Raw genomic sequence first — 16,233 nt, forward strand, 5'->3', positions numbered from 1 at the left:
TGCTGTTCTTTTAAGCTGTCTATCCACCTGTTGATTAATGAAGACACTAAATAAGGGACTTTATAGGGACAATCGTGGTGCAATTTCTTTTTGCTGTTCTTTTACATGTAAACCTGTAAACTGTTTGGTTACAGTCTAAATTGCAGTATTATTTAATTTAATGAAGAACAACTTGGCAATGAAGGTAATGATGTAAATAAATACGTCTCTAAAATGAAAATGTAATTTCCCTCATTCCATAACAGGGCTTGGTAAGTCACTGTAAACTTATGTGAAACTCCGAGTCACATTACGAATCAAGTCATAAAGGAAAACATACCTTTAGTCTGAAACGGAGACACACCTCCAGCTATAAAACAACAAAAACTCTTCATCATACCATTAACGTTACAAATAAATCAGAATTAGGTGACGGAAAAATAGTTCTTCTTAAATTTAAAGACTAGGAAATCATTTTACAGGAAGCTTTTTATTCCAAATACAGCTTTAACATTTAAGAAAATGGTTCAACCATTCCTTTTTAGTCTGTTGTTTGTGGCTACTGATTTATCAGCGCATTAAATCTGACAAACTGTGAGAATCTGAGAGTATGTTCAGATGAAGAAAGATTAACACATGTTTCTTGAAGAAACATTCACACTCAGATATCAGAATATCGGTCAAAGAGCCAATGTGTGGTATCTAGTGTGCTGGCATAAGGCCACATCCGACTGGCTGACAAACAACTAGTCAAAACTATGTAAGTATGTAACAAATCAGGTTCTGACAAAAAGTCAAATGCAACACTGAAACTTGAATGTTAAGTGTGAAATTATTATTTTCTGAGCTGTATAAACTGTTATTTTTTGTTTTTCTACACACTGTAAACAATGATTTTTCAAAGTTGTAAATTAAACAATTTATTGGAGAATATTTTACACAAAAAAAATACTATTTCAGTCCTTCTTTTCAGAGTTATGCATTAGTATACCTGCTCTTGTTCTGGTTTATTTGTACATTATGTTGTTTTCTACAAACTAATTTTCTAAACTAAACTAGTAATTCATACTATAAATAATGTGAAATCAGTGATTGTTCCATGCCTAAAGGAAGATTTCATTTTAACAAGGAAGTCATACCTTAAACATGAATGGCCCTAATAAAACTTTCTGCTGTAAAATATCATTCTTATCAATGTGAAACTTCAGAATGATCACTGAACGTTTTCTGTTGCACAAGACCAATAACCCACTTTTATAGGAACATGTCCAGTTGGCCAGAATGCCTCTGATAGACATTCTATGATGGATCTGGATAAAACAATAAGGATTTGTTGTTGTTGTTGTTGTTGTTGCATTAACAATTATTCTTGTTAATTGAAAAACAAAAAGGGGAGAAAGGTTTAAATCGTGTCTGTCAAAAACTGTGCTTGTACGGCGCCCTCTGGTGGCCAAGGATTAACATTTTAAACCGCTGAATAATCTCAGTCTGAAATAATTTCAAATTAATTTAATCCAAAATGAAAGCAGAATAATGTTCTGTCGACAATTCATTCATACGTAAGCTCACGAAAGTATGAAAACATTGAAAAGATTAAAAATGTACAGATTAAAAGTGACAAAACAGATAAATAAGTTATTTTCACTTCATTAAGCGTGTGAAGTATTTCATGAGAATGAGAATGTGTGTGTGTTACAGAGAGAGGTTGGCGGTGACGTCCTTGAGTTTGCCGCTGCTGAGACTGTGTATCATGGCGATCATTTGTGTGTGTTTGCTCAGATCTTCCTCCATCTTCTCCACCTTGGCCTCTAGCTGGGACTTCTGCAGCTCCAGAGAGGAAGCCTACAAAATGAATGCAACAAGAGAAAACACACTGAAAAGCAGCCTATCTGTCGTTTATATAGCAGGTGTAATATATTTAAAGCTAAATTATGAGTGTTTTGTTTAATAGACAGTATGAATTGAGAGGTTTGAAGGAGTGTTGATGGTACCTTGATGCTACTGTCCTTCCTGGCTTGCTCTGTCTTATTAAGCTCTTTCCTGAGAATGGAAATATTCTCCTCCATCTCATGGATCTGCTCTTCTTGTCTTTTCAGCTCATTCTGAAGACCTAATACAGCACAACAATTAGACACATAATTGTATACTTCACACCAAACACACAAGTGTGTATGACGGAAACAGCAAAAAAGTGCATTAAACCCATTTGACACAAGCTTTTTTCTCACCTGTTATATTTCTGTCTTTCTCCAGCACGTCTAATTTTAGGCCCTTTATCTGCTGTTCTTTTTCTGCCATCTCTGCAAAAGTCCTGAGCAGATAGAAGACCAAATATTTGAAAATCATTCAATAATTTTCAAGGTATTAATTTTCTATCCTATCAACAGTCAAGTTTTTTAGTTTTATCAAGTTCATTATTATTGTGGGTGTACTAGTAATAAAGTTTTTTTTAATTTTTTTTATTGTTATATTAATATATTTACAATACTACTACTCCTACTCCTACTAATAATAATAATAATAATAATAATAATATTTTTGACATACTCAGGGTTGGTAAACTAACTAACAACAACAATTATTTATACAGTATATATATATATATATATATATATATATATATATATATATATATATATATATATATATATATATATATATACTGTATAAATAATTGTTGTTATATATACACACACACTTATAATTAGTATTATAATTATATTTATATATAATTTATATATAATAATTATTGTTATTAATAAAATAAATTATTATTATTTGTTTGTTTTGTTATTGTTAAAAACAACAACTATTAATGATAATATTAATATCTAATTCAAGGGTGGCATTCCACATAACCCAGCATCAGTGAAAAATAATAATAATAATAATAATAATAATAATAATATTTATTATTATTATTATTTGAGTTGGGTTATGTAATATTCATAATATAATAATTGTACTCATTTAAGGGTGGCATGAAGCATAGTCTAACTTTAATAATAATAACAAATAATAAAACAATAATATTTGATAAAACCTTTTCATTAATAATAATAATAATAATAATAGTAGTAGCAAAAATAATAATAAGTATAATTATTAAGGTTATTATTATTAGAATTGGGTTATGCTTAATGCCACCCTTGAATGAGTCAAAAATCCCTGACATTCAAACCACCGTTTCAAACACTGACCTCTCCTGTTGGAGTTTTAATCCCTCATTGATCTTTTTCAGCCCCTCGGCCTGCTGGGTAAGGGAGATATGGGCAGCCTGCAGTTCCTTCAGCATCCCTTCACCCTTGTCATACCTAAAAAAAGGGAAGAGGAGAAAGAAGAGGTTGCTTATCTATAACAAATCACTTGACGGATCCATCCCTGAAGGGCTAAGAAGTTGTCTGGAGTGTGTGAGAGAGGGACACTGACCTACTGAGCAGCTGGTTGTATGTGCCCTTCAGCTCCTGATGCTGGTCAGCCACTGCCTGCAAACGCCCGTTGTGTTCCAGGAGCTGCTGGCTGTCCGATTTCAGCCTCTCCACCTCCAACAGCTGATCATTCAACTCCGTCTGCAGATCCTCTTTCCTCCGCTCGGTGTCTTTCAGCAGAGAGGCTAATTTACGTGCCTAGAATGGGGGAAAAAGATTGAAAGAAATGATAACTCTGAAAAGAGGCAAACGAGAATAAGACAGAAAATAAATGTGCTCATACAGTCGAATATATACAGTTTAAATGTGTTAAAAATAAATGTGCTCAAGTATGCAACTCAAGAAACATGCACAAGTAAAAGTGGTGTGGAAAGTGGTTAGCATTGTAGATAGGGGAAAAAAGCTAATAATCTTTTTGTGAAACCTCAGCTTCCGCCTGAGCTCTCTGGCAGCGGTATTGGGCAATAAGTCGATCAGCCTGTGACAGTGCGAGTGCTTTGGCCTCCAAAAGGTCCTGCAGACGGCTCTCTTTACACTACATAGACAAAAGTACATATAATTACAAACTTCAGCACAAGTTAAATATACACAGGAAGATTCTGCATAACTTGGTCACTTACCGCAAGTGCAGAAAGCTTCTGCTCATACACATCAATGACCTCTGACATGTGTACATCTTTGACCTTCTCCTGTAACTACAACACCACAACATGCGAAACAAAATATGAGTTTGATTCAAATGCCTTTGACGATGTTTGGTTCATTATTCGAGCATGCCACCCACTTGTTGAAACGTTTCTATTATCTATTCGGAAATACATGCGACTAAACCCACGATGGAACATTTGCAGACATCGTGGTCACACATTGCCAGCTGCACACATCCAGACACATGCAGTCACCTCTACTCCATTCCGAAGCTTCTTGATGAGGCTGTCGATACTGTGGTAAGCAGAACCAGAGGGTTCGGCATGCATCATGGAAAAACTCTTCCCTGCGAACGACACATCATCACAAGCAGAACTGCTTCGGATCGACAACTCGCCGTCCCTCTGACGATATGCATTATTCGCAGCAATACTGTCCCCTAGACTTAAAGAAATGAAAGATTGAAGAAATTAAAAACAGTTTTATTCAGGTAGGATGTATTAAATTGATCATAAGTAACAGTATACATTTAGACAATGTTGCAAAAGTTTCCCATTTTAAAAAAAAATGCAGTTTTTAGCGCAATTTTCCTACGGACAAAATTGAGATTGTTAACTCATGATTTCTGTTCTGTCTGTGCGCACCAATCTTGCACTTCTATCTCCTCCTCAACCAGACCACCTAGAGACTTCGGGTTTTCGGCATTATGTTAAGGAAGGTCTAATCTCGGGAACGCACACACAAAAAAAAAACATAAAAACATTTACTATCTCTTAGTGTTGTGATCCCATGACGTCAGAAAATTGCGCTAAAACACTCACTGAGTTTTTATTACTTGTTTTTCTACTCATCAGTGAATCCTGAAAAAAATATATCATGCTTTTTTAAATCAGTATATTAGAATGATTTCTGAAGGATCATGTGACACCGAAGACTGGAGTAATGATCCTGAAAATTCAGCTTTGGCATCACAGGAATAAATTACATATTAAAATAGAAAACAGTTATTTTAATTTGTAATAATATTTCACAATTTTACTGTATTAGAGACTTTAGAGGAAAGAATCTTACCCCAGTTTTGAATGGTAGAGTACAATTTGGTTGCTAAACAACTTTCACACATTTTTAGACGAAAACATAGTACTTGAAAGTGCAAAAACTACCCACCACAATGCTACGGTGTTGTGGGTGGTTACCAAAGTGTGACTTTTAAGGACTTCTGAGCATTTTAAGCATGTTCCTATGTACATTCAATCATTAAAGGAATAGTTCACTTAAAAATAAAAATAAATGTTGTCATCATTAACTCACCCTCAAGTTGTTTCAAACCTGTATGAATTTCTTTCTTCTGCTGAACACAAAAGAAGATATTTTGAAGAATGTCGGTAACCAAACAGTTGACGGCACCCATTGACTTCCATAATCGTTTTTTCCTACTATGGAAGTCAATGGGTGCCGTCAACTGTCTGGTTACCGACATTTTTCAAAAAATCGTCTTTTGTGTTCAGCAAAGGAAAGAAATTCATACAGGTTTGAAACAACTTGAGGGTGAGTTAATGATGACAACATTTATTTTTATTTTTAAGTGAACTATTCCTTCATTCAAGTTTGAAACAACAAAATGTTTGAATGTTTTGACACCTTAGAGAAGTAGTTCACACTTTGGTGATGTATTCTGTTGACTCACATGACAGAGGGGAAGTCAGGGAGCGGTGCCGCTTCAAAAAGTATGCGAAGCGCTACCTGCACATGCTCTCTGCAGTTCGAGGTCAGAGCTAATGAGAGAGGCGTCACCATGCGCTGATCCTGCATGCAATGGAAAAGATGTCATGTATATGGAAGCGTTATAAATACATCAGTAACTCTGAGGGAGGGCAGTCTCGTACCTGTAGGATCCTGTAGAAAGACGTCTCCATGTCTGGCATCTGCTGCTTGAGGTGGCTCATCACTTCTAGAGTCTTCAACACCACCTCAGAGCACAGCTGACTAGAGATACATACGTTCACAACTTTAAAAAGCCACAATACCAGTGTTTACTATAGTGTGTTTATTGAAAACTTTCACTTCCACTCCAAAAAGAATTGACTTCTTTTATTAAGCAAGGATGTATTAAATTGATCAAAAGTGACAGTAAAGACATTTACATTGCTAAAAAATATTTCGGTTTAAAATAATTATTCCTGAAAAAAACGCCACAATTTCCGCACAACTACTTTTTTACCATTGATAATAATAAGAAATGTTTCTTGAGCAGCAAATCAGCATTTTAGAATGATTTCTGAATGATTGTGTGACAATTTTGCATTGTTATCACATAAAGAAATTACATTTTGAAACATTTTAAAATAGAAAACAAGGTCACAATATTACTGTTCTGATGCAGCCCTGGTAAGCATAGGAAATTTCTTTAAAAACTATAAAAAAAAAAAATTTAAACATTTTGAACAGTAGTATAAGTGTCAATATTTTCTCAAAAAAGGTATTACTTCCAAAATATATAATTACCTGAGCTGGTAGTTGGAGGTTGTGCATGTGGACCCAGCAAGGTCCTGACAGTAGGAAAGCAGAAGCTCCACCTGTGACACACACACCTCAGGACTGAGCCGCTGAGACACCAGCATCCTCAGAGCATCATCGCCACAAAGCAGTGAGAGAGTCAAGGATATCTCTACTATTGCACACAGTAGAATCAGACAGATACAATACAAATACGACTATAAAATTAGTGGTCAATTCATATATATAAGCCAAAATAATAAATTAGCAGATATTTTGAGATTTGATATCGGTGAATAACACTTCCCATATTGTTAGTTCTATGTTGACATTTTTGGTTGTAATTATTTAATTCACTACATATTCTAATTTATTTATAAACTGTCAATACATTTTTCTTCAATATCAGTAATGTTTAGCATGTCTCATTACTATATATGCCATCGGCTGTGTAGATATTGACATTGGCCTTCGAAAAGCCCATTTTGATTGGCTCCTAACACTAACGGATCTGTGATGTGTGTTGAAGTGTGATTATTTGTGCTGAATAAGTGAGGATATCTAGCAGAAGGTCAACCACACGGCCTGCACGTAGACAGTGTTTCTTTAGCAGCTGGTCTCCTTCAGTGGAGTCTGGAGACTGCAGCAAAACCAACACTTCCTGTAGGAGGAGCTCCACAAACGACTGAGCTGAGCTGCACAGAGAGGAATCAATCGCCTCCTGGATGAACACAAGCAAAAATTTATGGAATAATAAGGCGGAAAGTCTCTAACATGATAACACATCCCAACCTACATCTCAACTATTTGAATTGTGCATGGAATCCTAATTTATTACCGAAAAATATTATAGAAATTATCAGAAAAATATCATTCATATACAACAAATAATTTAATAAAATATTTAAATTCTATTAAGTGAATATCTTAAATTAAATTATTATAAATTAAATATAAATTAAATTGGATATTTAATTGTGCATCATACTTTAAACGCTCATTAAGTTAATCTTTAAAAACACTAACAATTTAATAACACTAAAAAGTAATCTTAAAATGATTATCTATTGTTCATCCAATACATTATAATGTTGTGATGTCTAAATTCATTTTAGGCATTTAAAATGACTGGTTTTACTTTTATGTTGTTTTTTATTTAGACAAAGTTTTATGTCTAACATCAGTTCTTGGCCAAAATATGAAAATGAATGAATCATTTATAATTATGGACAGAAGTGGGATGTCAGCGCATCCCTACTTTGTACACAAAACATCCAAGGGAGTTCTCTTCTCACATTGAGCTTATTTACTTAGGCGTTGGGAAAACATTGTGCAAATAAACTGAATTGAAAGAAACACCAGCATACTTCAAAAAGCTCAGTCAGCAGGGACAGAGCCTGCATGTAGCACTGTTCTGGACCATCCAGAGGTGAAGTGACCCAGTGGACGAGTGCTAAACTTGGTTCGGACCCTCTAGCCTGGACACCTTTTCTAGTACCAGGCTGTATTCGAGGGGCTGGAGGTCGGAGCACCGTCTCGCAGACGAGCTTACGCAGGACAGGGACTGAGCACAGAGAAACCAGCAACTCCATAACCTGCACAGACAAGAACTTAGGACTATCTGCACCAGTTTGGACTAGAATTTGTCTCTCATACAGACCCTTACACATACAGTCTTTATTGGTCAATTAAGTTCCATTAAATGAGTCATTTGTGGCAATAGCAGTTGTGCATTACCAGTAAATTAACACTGTGTGAACTACATGTGAACTATGTGTGAACAAAGAATAAGATTACTGGTATGAGTATGTAGAATGGCAGGATGTACCGACGCAAGAAGTTTACTTTGGGCCAATCATAAAGTTCTGTCTGAGACATCACTGAGTTTACTGGTATTTTGGTATTGATTTGTAAATGGGATCTTACCGGGGTTATAAACCCCACCCTCTCCATAGACCTTTAGATCTACAAGCTAATGTTTGATGACGGAAAATTTGATATATATTTTGCATAACAAAAAAAAAAAAAATGTATTTCACCTTTGATGCAGTATCAGGATCTTTGCTGTGTAAGAGCCCGAGAACCTCGGACAGACAGACCGATAGGTGTTTATACCTAACGTGAGAAAAAAACATGTTCAGACACTCCTCCTAGAAAGCCATTTCAAAAAGTGCCATCAAACTCCAATACAGTGTTAATTTTGACAGCAAATTTTGATTTAGTTTTAGTCAGTCTTTTGACTAAAATGCCATTTAGTTTTAGTCATATTTTAGCCATCTGAATTTAGTTTTAGTTTTAGTCTAGTTTTAGTCGACGAAATACAATAAGATTTTAGTCGACTAAATCTACAGTAGATTTAGTCGACTAAAATATAATGGGTTTAAATTGAAATGCATTCATTTAGAATTTCTCTAAAATTTCCAAACCCATATACTCCCGGAGAAAACATATATTAACCTGCTAATATGAATGATTTTAAAGTTTGAACATGCAATACAGATACAGATTTAACTACTGTAACTTAAAAATATCTTAAAATTAAATAAAACCACTTTTTCTACAGTAGAATAGTCTTCTTTTCAATGAATGATATATGACTCTTTATAACTACTTGCATACATCATTCTCTATTCTTTCAAGCATTTATTTGTGTGAATTAAATATAATTAATCCTTATTAAAGCTATTAACGAGCAGTGAATGCTTTTCTCTTTTTCTTTTGTTGCTTGATCAATATTAAGGACACAGACCGCATTAGGTTTATTGCCCACTGTCACTTTAAGACATCGGATCATGTCCAATGACATGCGGATCCAATTGCACTGATGCACATACGATTATACACTCACAACTGTTTTAGACATAACCGACATAATTTACGTAATACTCTCCAAAACGGACATTTAGACACAATGTTGTGTGTAATTTGTCCATTCAGACACGAAAGAGAGCTCAATTCCGTACTCGCGCGCTGTATAGGTGTCTATAAATGGCTGCACGCTTCGGGTCGGGTGTGTGCGCACAGAAAATCGTACCGAATATAGCTCTTTTTTGCGTCGTCACTCTTATTCAGATCTACATGTCTGCTCTACTCATTCTCCCAGACATTTACATGTTTTAACGTTTGCATGCCAACTCGTGTGCCGCTGGGTAGATCAGCACGTCAAATGTGCGCATCTACCACAAATGCAGGACATCAATCGTTTCCCAAATCGTCACTATCTAACATTTTCGTCTAGTTTTTATTCGTTGACGAAAATGTCAATAGATTTTCGTCATAGTTTTTGTCATTCAAAACTAGTTTTTATTTAGTTATCGTCTGTGAAAAAATGTCGTTGACGAAAATAATTACTTAAAATAAAAAAATTAACACTGCTCCAATAAACACATACTTGGTCAGGTAATCAGCAATTTTGGGGTTTTTCAGGAGATCCACTAACAAATCCACAGCATAATTCCTGGTTAATGTGCCATCTCCGTTGACAGTGATATTAAAGATTAGCTGAAAGGTCTGATGAATGTTCTTTGCATTGAACAGCTGCACAAGAAAAAAAAAACAAAGTAATACAACCTCGATACCACGCATGGAAACAAGTATAGGTCTGTTTCCATCCACAAGATAAGATGACGAAAAAGAGCGAGCTAACCAACAACACCTCTCTGTGTCTCGAACAATTGAGTATTTTTGACCAACCTTCTGCCCAACCTCTTCATTAAGAGTCAAACTTGATAAAATGGAAAGCGCAAAGACGACCACAGTCAGACAGTTATGGCCCAGGAAATTAATCAAGGCTCTGTAGAAAGCCTTCACATTACTCTGCAAAAAAGAAAAGAAAAGTAGGCATAATATTTATCAGCAGGTTAGTTCACTAACAAAAATGATAAAAGTTAATATGCAGAGCTAATGCCGATTCTCACCTGAGATTTGATGTGTGACTGCACTGAGATGTCATGTCGACAGAGGTTGGCCATCAGGCCCAGGCATGCCTTTACAGTGTCATCATTACTTGATTGGCTAAAGACAACCATAAAAGCATTACATGTTAATACAATAAAATCGTTCTGATGCATTTCAGTATTTTTATTTTTTTTTGGTTAATAAATGCATACTAAAAAACAAGTAAAAAGGAACAATTACTGTTCGTCTTAGTATACTTGCTCTAATCTAGGGTGTCAAATACACAATTCTGTGAAATTTTTGCACGTGTAAGCATTTCTGTGCAATAGTTTATTGCATCTTGCACTATAAAAAGAGTGCTGCTAGAAAGACAGGCCCCCATGATTGAACTACGCTTCAGTTCATTTTTGTGGTTTTCCACTACACATGCCTGTTTCCTCTGAACAAGAAACCAAAAAGCGTTTCATATACAAGACTAGTGACCACTTGTGAATATCATGATTTTATTTGTGGCCCTTATTGACAGCACGTCCCTCAAACATGAATGCTTTTACGTTTGATATTTAGCATTTGTAACCTGAAAAATGCTCTGACCATGATACTCTGAAAGTATTGGTGTATTACTATAAAAGTCTCTTGTGCTAAAAAATGCATTTGCTGCTTTCGTCTAGAATTGTCTATTTCACCACTGGTTTTATTAACCCCAAACTTTTGGACAGTAGTGTGGTTATATACACCATCTGTACATTTATAAACATGAAGCTCTGCTAAAAAGTGGCTGAGCCATTTACATCACACAAACATCAACACACAAAGCGGAAAAGTGAATGTTGTGGTTCTTACACGTGTTGCATTAGAAAGCTGATGAGTTCATGGATGTGGGAGACACAATGCAGAGTCCTCACGTTGTAGGTCAGCCGCTGCAGCACATTAAGGCACTGTGGAGACCATCAGAGACATTATTCACATGACCAAATAAAATAATCCCCAGGGTAATCTGTTTTTTTTGTTTTTTTAATCCAGTCCGTTTGGATAACTTCAACCCACCTTGAAAAACATCTGTGCAATCAAATGGCATTTAATAAAGTAATTCATACACTGTTCAAAAGTTTTTGTTGAAAGAAATTAATGCATTTATTCAGCAAGGATGCATTAAATGGATAACAGTAATGACATTTACATTGTTACAAAAGATATATTTTTAACTTTCTATTAATCCAATAATCTTTAATAAAATATTAAGCAGCACAACTGTTTTCAATAATGATAAGAAATATTTCTTGAGCAGCAAATCAGCATATGTGACCTTGGATCACAAATCCAGTCACAAGTCGCACGGGTATATTTGTGGCAATAGCCAACAATACATTGTATGGGCCAAAATGATAGATTTTTCTTTTATGCCAAAAATCATTAGGATATTAAGTAAAGATCATGTTCCATGAAGATATTTTGTAAATTTCCTACTGTAAATATATAAAACATTTATTTTTGTGAGTGAATGCAGCACAATCGCATACATAAATGGACAACTTTAAAGGTGATTTTTTTCAATGTTTAGAATTTTTTGCACCCTCAGATTCCAAATTTTCAAATAGTTGTATCTCTGCCAAATATTAAACAATACAATACATCAATGGAAAGCTTATTTACTCAATTTATTCTTTCAGATGATGTATAAATCTCAATTTCAAAAAATTGACCCATGTGACTGGTTTCATGGTCCAGGGTCACATATTAGAATGATTTCTGAAGGATCATGTGACACTGACAACTGGAAAATTTAGCCATGAGAGGAATAAATGAAAACTGCTATTTTAAATTATAATAAAATTTATAACAACATATTACTGTTTTTACTGTATTTTTGATCAAATAGAATGCAGCCATGGTGAGCATAAGAGACTTCTTTTGAAAGCATTTTTAAAAATCTGCCCCAAAACTTTGAAATGGTAGTGCAAGTCAGATTAAATATGAATAAATGAAAAAATAATACTGGTCTTGGCTTGTTGGTAACATGGACAATTAGGTCATCTTAAGTCAAGACCTCATGTCCATGTTAACAACAAACCGAGACCAGTATTGTGTTTTGACTAGGGTTGAGTACCGAAACCCGGTTCCAATAGGGAACCGGTTCCAACGTAAACGGTAATAACCAGACCGAATAAGAACGAAACTTTCGGTGCCTGATTTCGGTGCCTGACGTTTTTTACCGCCCCCTATAAAACATCTCGCGGCACGAATGATCCAATAATAAAACATCTCCAGTTAACCAGCAGAGCATTCATTTAGTTCGTTTGTTAAATAAGAGACGATCTAGCGCTGAAATGTGTTTTTTAAATCAAGTGATCAAAGTGCTCGTTGCCGCTGCGATCAGTGGCGCGGATACAGTGTTTTCTCTTGGCTCCCACACTGTCTTCACTCGGACGCACGCTTCAATACGTTGCGGAGATCGATCTATTTATGAGGCGCCGTCTATATGATTATGTGCGCGGAGAGTTTGTGTGTGCGTGTTCGCGTCTCAGATGAGTATGTGCGCGGAGAGTTCCGCGCATCTCGTGTGTGTAGAGTTTGCGTATGTGTGCGTGAGCATTGTGCATTTCATATGTATTAGTTTGAGCATTCAGCAGTATACATGTATGTGTGACTACCTAGTATATGTGTATGCAAGGGTTTCATATGTGCGTGAATGAAGTTTGATTTAAGCCCTATAGACGGCGCCTCATATCTATTTGTTCTGGTGAAATCTCAAAATATAATGGACACAAAGTATCCCTGCTTGATATACAACCACTGATGAGCATAATCGGTTTAAAAAAAAAAATAAATAAATAAATACAAAAACTACGAATGCGGATTAGAACCCAAAACCTCTGACACGCTTGACTAAAGTTCAAGTTCAGCTGCCAGTGTTCCTCTTCGGGTAAGTCTAGTATTTTAATGCCAACTGCAAATCTTGCATATCAAGTATGAAGTATATCAATATCAAGTATATTTATATGAGGCTATACTGTGTGTGTTAAATATTTCTGCTCAGTGTCAGATATTTCTCTGTTTTGTAAAAGTCATAATATGAGAAGACAAATTTTTTATCTTAACTCAAGTGTTTTGTGCTACATCAGTAGCCTTTTAAAGGGCACAATTTTTCATTTAATCAGAAATCAGAAAATCTTTTTCAGAAAATCACACACACACACACACACACAGAGGTATTATTTTTTTGATAAAGTGTGTGCGGTTTAGTTTTCTTAAGTACCGTTTCAAGAACCGTTTAAGCACCGGAACCGTTTGAAAAATACCGAGTAGGTACTGGTATCGGATAAAACCCAACCAATACCCAACCCTAGTTTTGACGCATATAAGTTGCAGACTTCATCCTAAAAAACTGCAGGACTCTCACCTGCAGCACAAGAGGCTCTTCTGGTGTGGTTCTGTTGCAGTGGATTATGGCTGCCAGAGTGCCGGTGAAGTTGTAGCTGCTGTGAAGAGCCTCTTTGGCCTCGCCATCAGAAGCTGCTGGGCCATTAAGAAAAGTACATGCATGGGTAAACAGTTGGGGATGTGTTTGTGACTATGTACTGACTGAATAACTATGTTAAAGAGTTTAGTACCAAACTGTGCCAGCAGGGATATAATGGTCCCTGTCAGTGTGTGATTGGTGTTGGGGTCTCCAGCTACTTCCATGAGTCCACTCAGACACTCGCTGGGCAGCACCTGACCTGAGAACAGCACTCCACCACATTTCAGCCCACAAACTTCCTGCAGAGTTAAAAAGAAGTGTATTAGATATTTTATATTAAAATAAATTATATTTCAAATTAAACCGTTTTTGTCACTTCAGAGTACAGTACTATAGCAACTATAAAATAAGATAAATAATACAATAAGTGCATTAAAGTACAAGAGAAATTAAATATTTTTAAAATATATATAATACATACATATTTATAATATATTTTTTTTTAAACAAGTCCTTATACATGAATATATATATAATTTCTTGTTAAATTTAAGGATGGGGGTCTCTCTCATGATAATATTTCAGAGCCTGTGGCATCTATAAGATTAAAAACACTTTTTTATAGCATAACTAGAAGAAAATTATATTGACTATATAATAAGTTATGTCCGTCCAAGCATTAAAGGTGAAGAATGACAGCCTCAGTCACCATTCACTCTCACTGTATGGATGGACATGATGAATGAAAATGAATGTTTACTGACTGTCATTCTCTAACAACTCCTTTTGTACCTCACAGTATTAACAAGGCACGCGATTGTGGAACAAAGTGTGGGTAGGTGACAAAAAGATGACAGAATTGGATAGATCACACAAATAAAACGGATTGTTTTGAATTAACGTTACAGCATAGAAAAATGTTCTCTCTCACTCACTTCAATGTGTTTCTGCAGCTGTGATGCATTTAAAGCGCTTTTGTTATTCCTGTACTGACGGATGGCCAACAGAAGAGACTTCAAACAGGTCGATACATCCATCTTTATCCACAAGGACGGTCAATGGCGGCCTTGAAAAAAAGAACAAAATTCTAATAATTAACGTATCTATATTTTTTCTATGTTACGTTAGGTTTTGTAAACATACAGTGGCTATGCTAACGTTAGTTGATAATAGACGATGTTACTGAGATTAAACAACGGATATATCTTAATCTCTCCCATACAACGCTTTCATCAAGCATTGAGATTTATTATATTTTAAAATGAGATTTTCTAGTATTTTATTTTAGGTAGTATTTACTCAAAAGTTTATAATATGTTCACCACAGCACTGTCCGATAATGCTACAACAGCAACTTCCTCCCGCTAACACTTCGAATCGCAAGAAGAGTCCATTATCCGAAAGTGGTAGGGGGGTTGCTGGCGAAATTTACAAATGTCTAAATATTTAGGTTTAAGATATAGGGTGAAACATTTCACCAAGCAGCACAAAGATAAATTAATGAACTATTAGATGTTTTTTCTTAATTTTTATATGAATCTCTCTTTTTAAATGTTCTTAGGAAAGCTTAACGTACAACCCCCCAATCTAGAAAGAATGGTAAAGAGCCAGAATTCTACGTCGCACTGACGTAACCACGTTCATTTACCCGTGTACGTCAGAAGCATTAGTTGCTGTTCTCTTCATTTTAGAACATATTTAGATATAGAATTTACAGAGGTTGGACAATGAAATTCTAACACCTGGTTTTAGACCACAATAATTTATTAGTATGATATAGGGCCTCCTTTTGCCGCCAATACACCATCAATTCGTCTTGGGAATGACAAGTCCTTCACAGTGGCCAGAGAGATTTTGAGCCATTCTTCACCCAGAACAGTGGCCAGGTCACTGTGATGCTGGAGGTGGACATTTCTTTTCTTACTTACTTGCTCCTCCAAAATACCCCATTTTGTCTTAAAAATTATCCATGGCCCAAGATTTGCATTGTTAGCACCAATGAAACTGATATTTGACATTGGCATGAGTGACCAAAGGTTTGGCTATCTATAGCAATAGGATCTTCTACAGGAAACCGAGTCGAGCTGCACATTTAATATGCAGTGAGTTGGGCAGCTGTGGTTTATGTATTTTGAATACATTCCGGGTTAGTACCTAGACATCCTTTTCAGAAAGCTTATTGCATCGACAGTTACTCCTGTTGGATGTTAAACCATTAATATAAATCCTCTATTATTATGCCCTATCTAATAAATCTAATTAATAACCTTTAGTAATCTGTTACCAGTTGCATAAACTACTTTCACTAGTCAAACCGTAAGTTAG

At 35.5% G+C, this 16,233-nt stretch overlaps 1 protein-coding gene across 4 annotated transcripts; it reads right to left on the reverse strand.

The window, feature by feature from the left end:
* Positions 1 to 457: 457 nt before the first annotated feature.
* On the reverse strand, positions 458 to 15,300 carry cip2a (cellular inhibitor of PP2A). Of its 4 annotated transcripts, none has more exons than XM_079863798.1 (22): positions 15,231 to 15,300; positions 14,844 to 14,974; positions 14,060 to 14,207; positions 13,849 to 13,961; positions 11,292 to 11,386; positions 10,469 to 10,565; positions 10,245 to 10,367; positions 9,943 to 10,088; positions 8,591 to 8,666; positions 7,919 to 8,146; positions 7,113 to 7,272; positions 6,561 to 6,702; positions 5,942 to 6,041; positions 5,743 to 5,861; positions 4,310 to 4,499; positions 4,028 to 4,102; positions 3,832 to 3,942; positions 3,409 to 3,605; positions 3,180 to 3,293; positions 2,208 to 2,290; positions 1,971 to 2,089; positions 458 to 1,821 (listed from the first exon to the last, which is right to left on the reverse strand). In XM_079863798.1, exons 2-22 carry the CDS (start codon positions 14,943 to 14,945, stop codon positions 1,672 to 1,674), a joined length of 2,688 nt encoding a protein of 895 aa, XP_079719924.1. In that variant the 5' UTR covers positions 14,946 to 14,974; positions 15,231 to 15,300; the 3' UTR covers positions 458 to 1,671. The 4 variants fall into 4 exon arrangements, with proteins under 4 accessions (XP_079719924.1, XP_079719922.1, XP_079719923.1 ...); XM_079863796.1 differs by having other exon boundaries at positions 13,849 to 13,964; XM_079863797.1 differs by having other exon boundaries at positions 15,208 to 15,290.
* Positions 15,301 to 16,233: the final 933 nt, after the last annotated feature.

Source organism: Squalius cephalus (assembly GCF_949319135.1).
Source record: "Squalius cephalus genome assembly, chromosome: 25".
NCBI lineage: Eukaryota > Metazoa > Chordata > Actinopteri > Cypriniformes > Leuciscidae > Squalius > Squalius cephalus.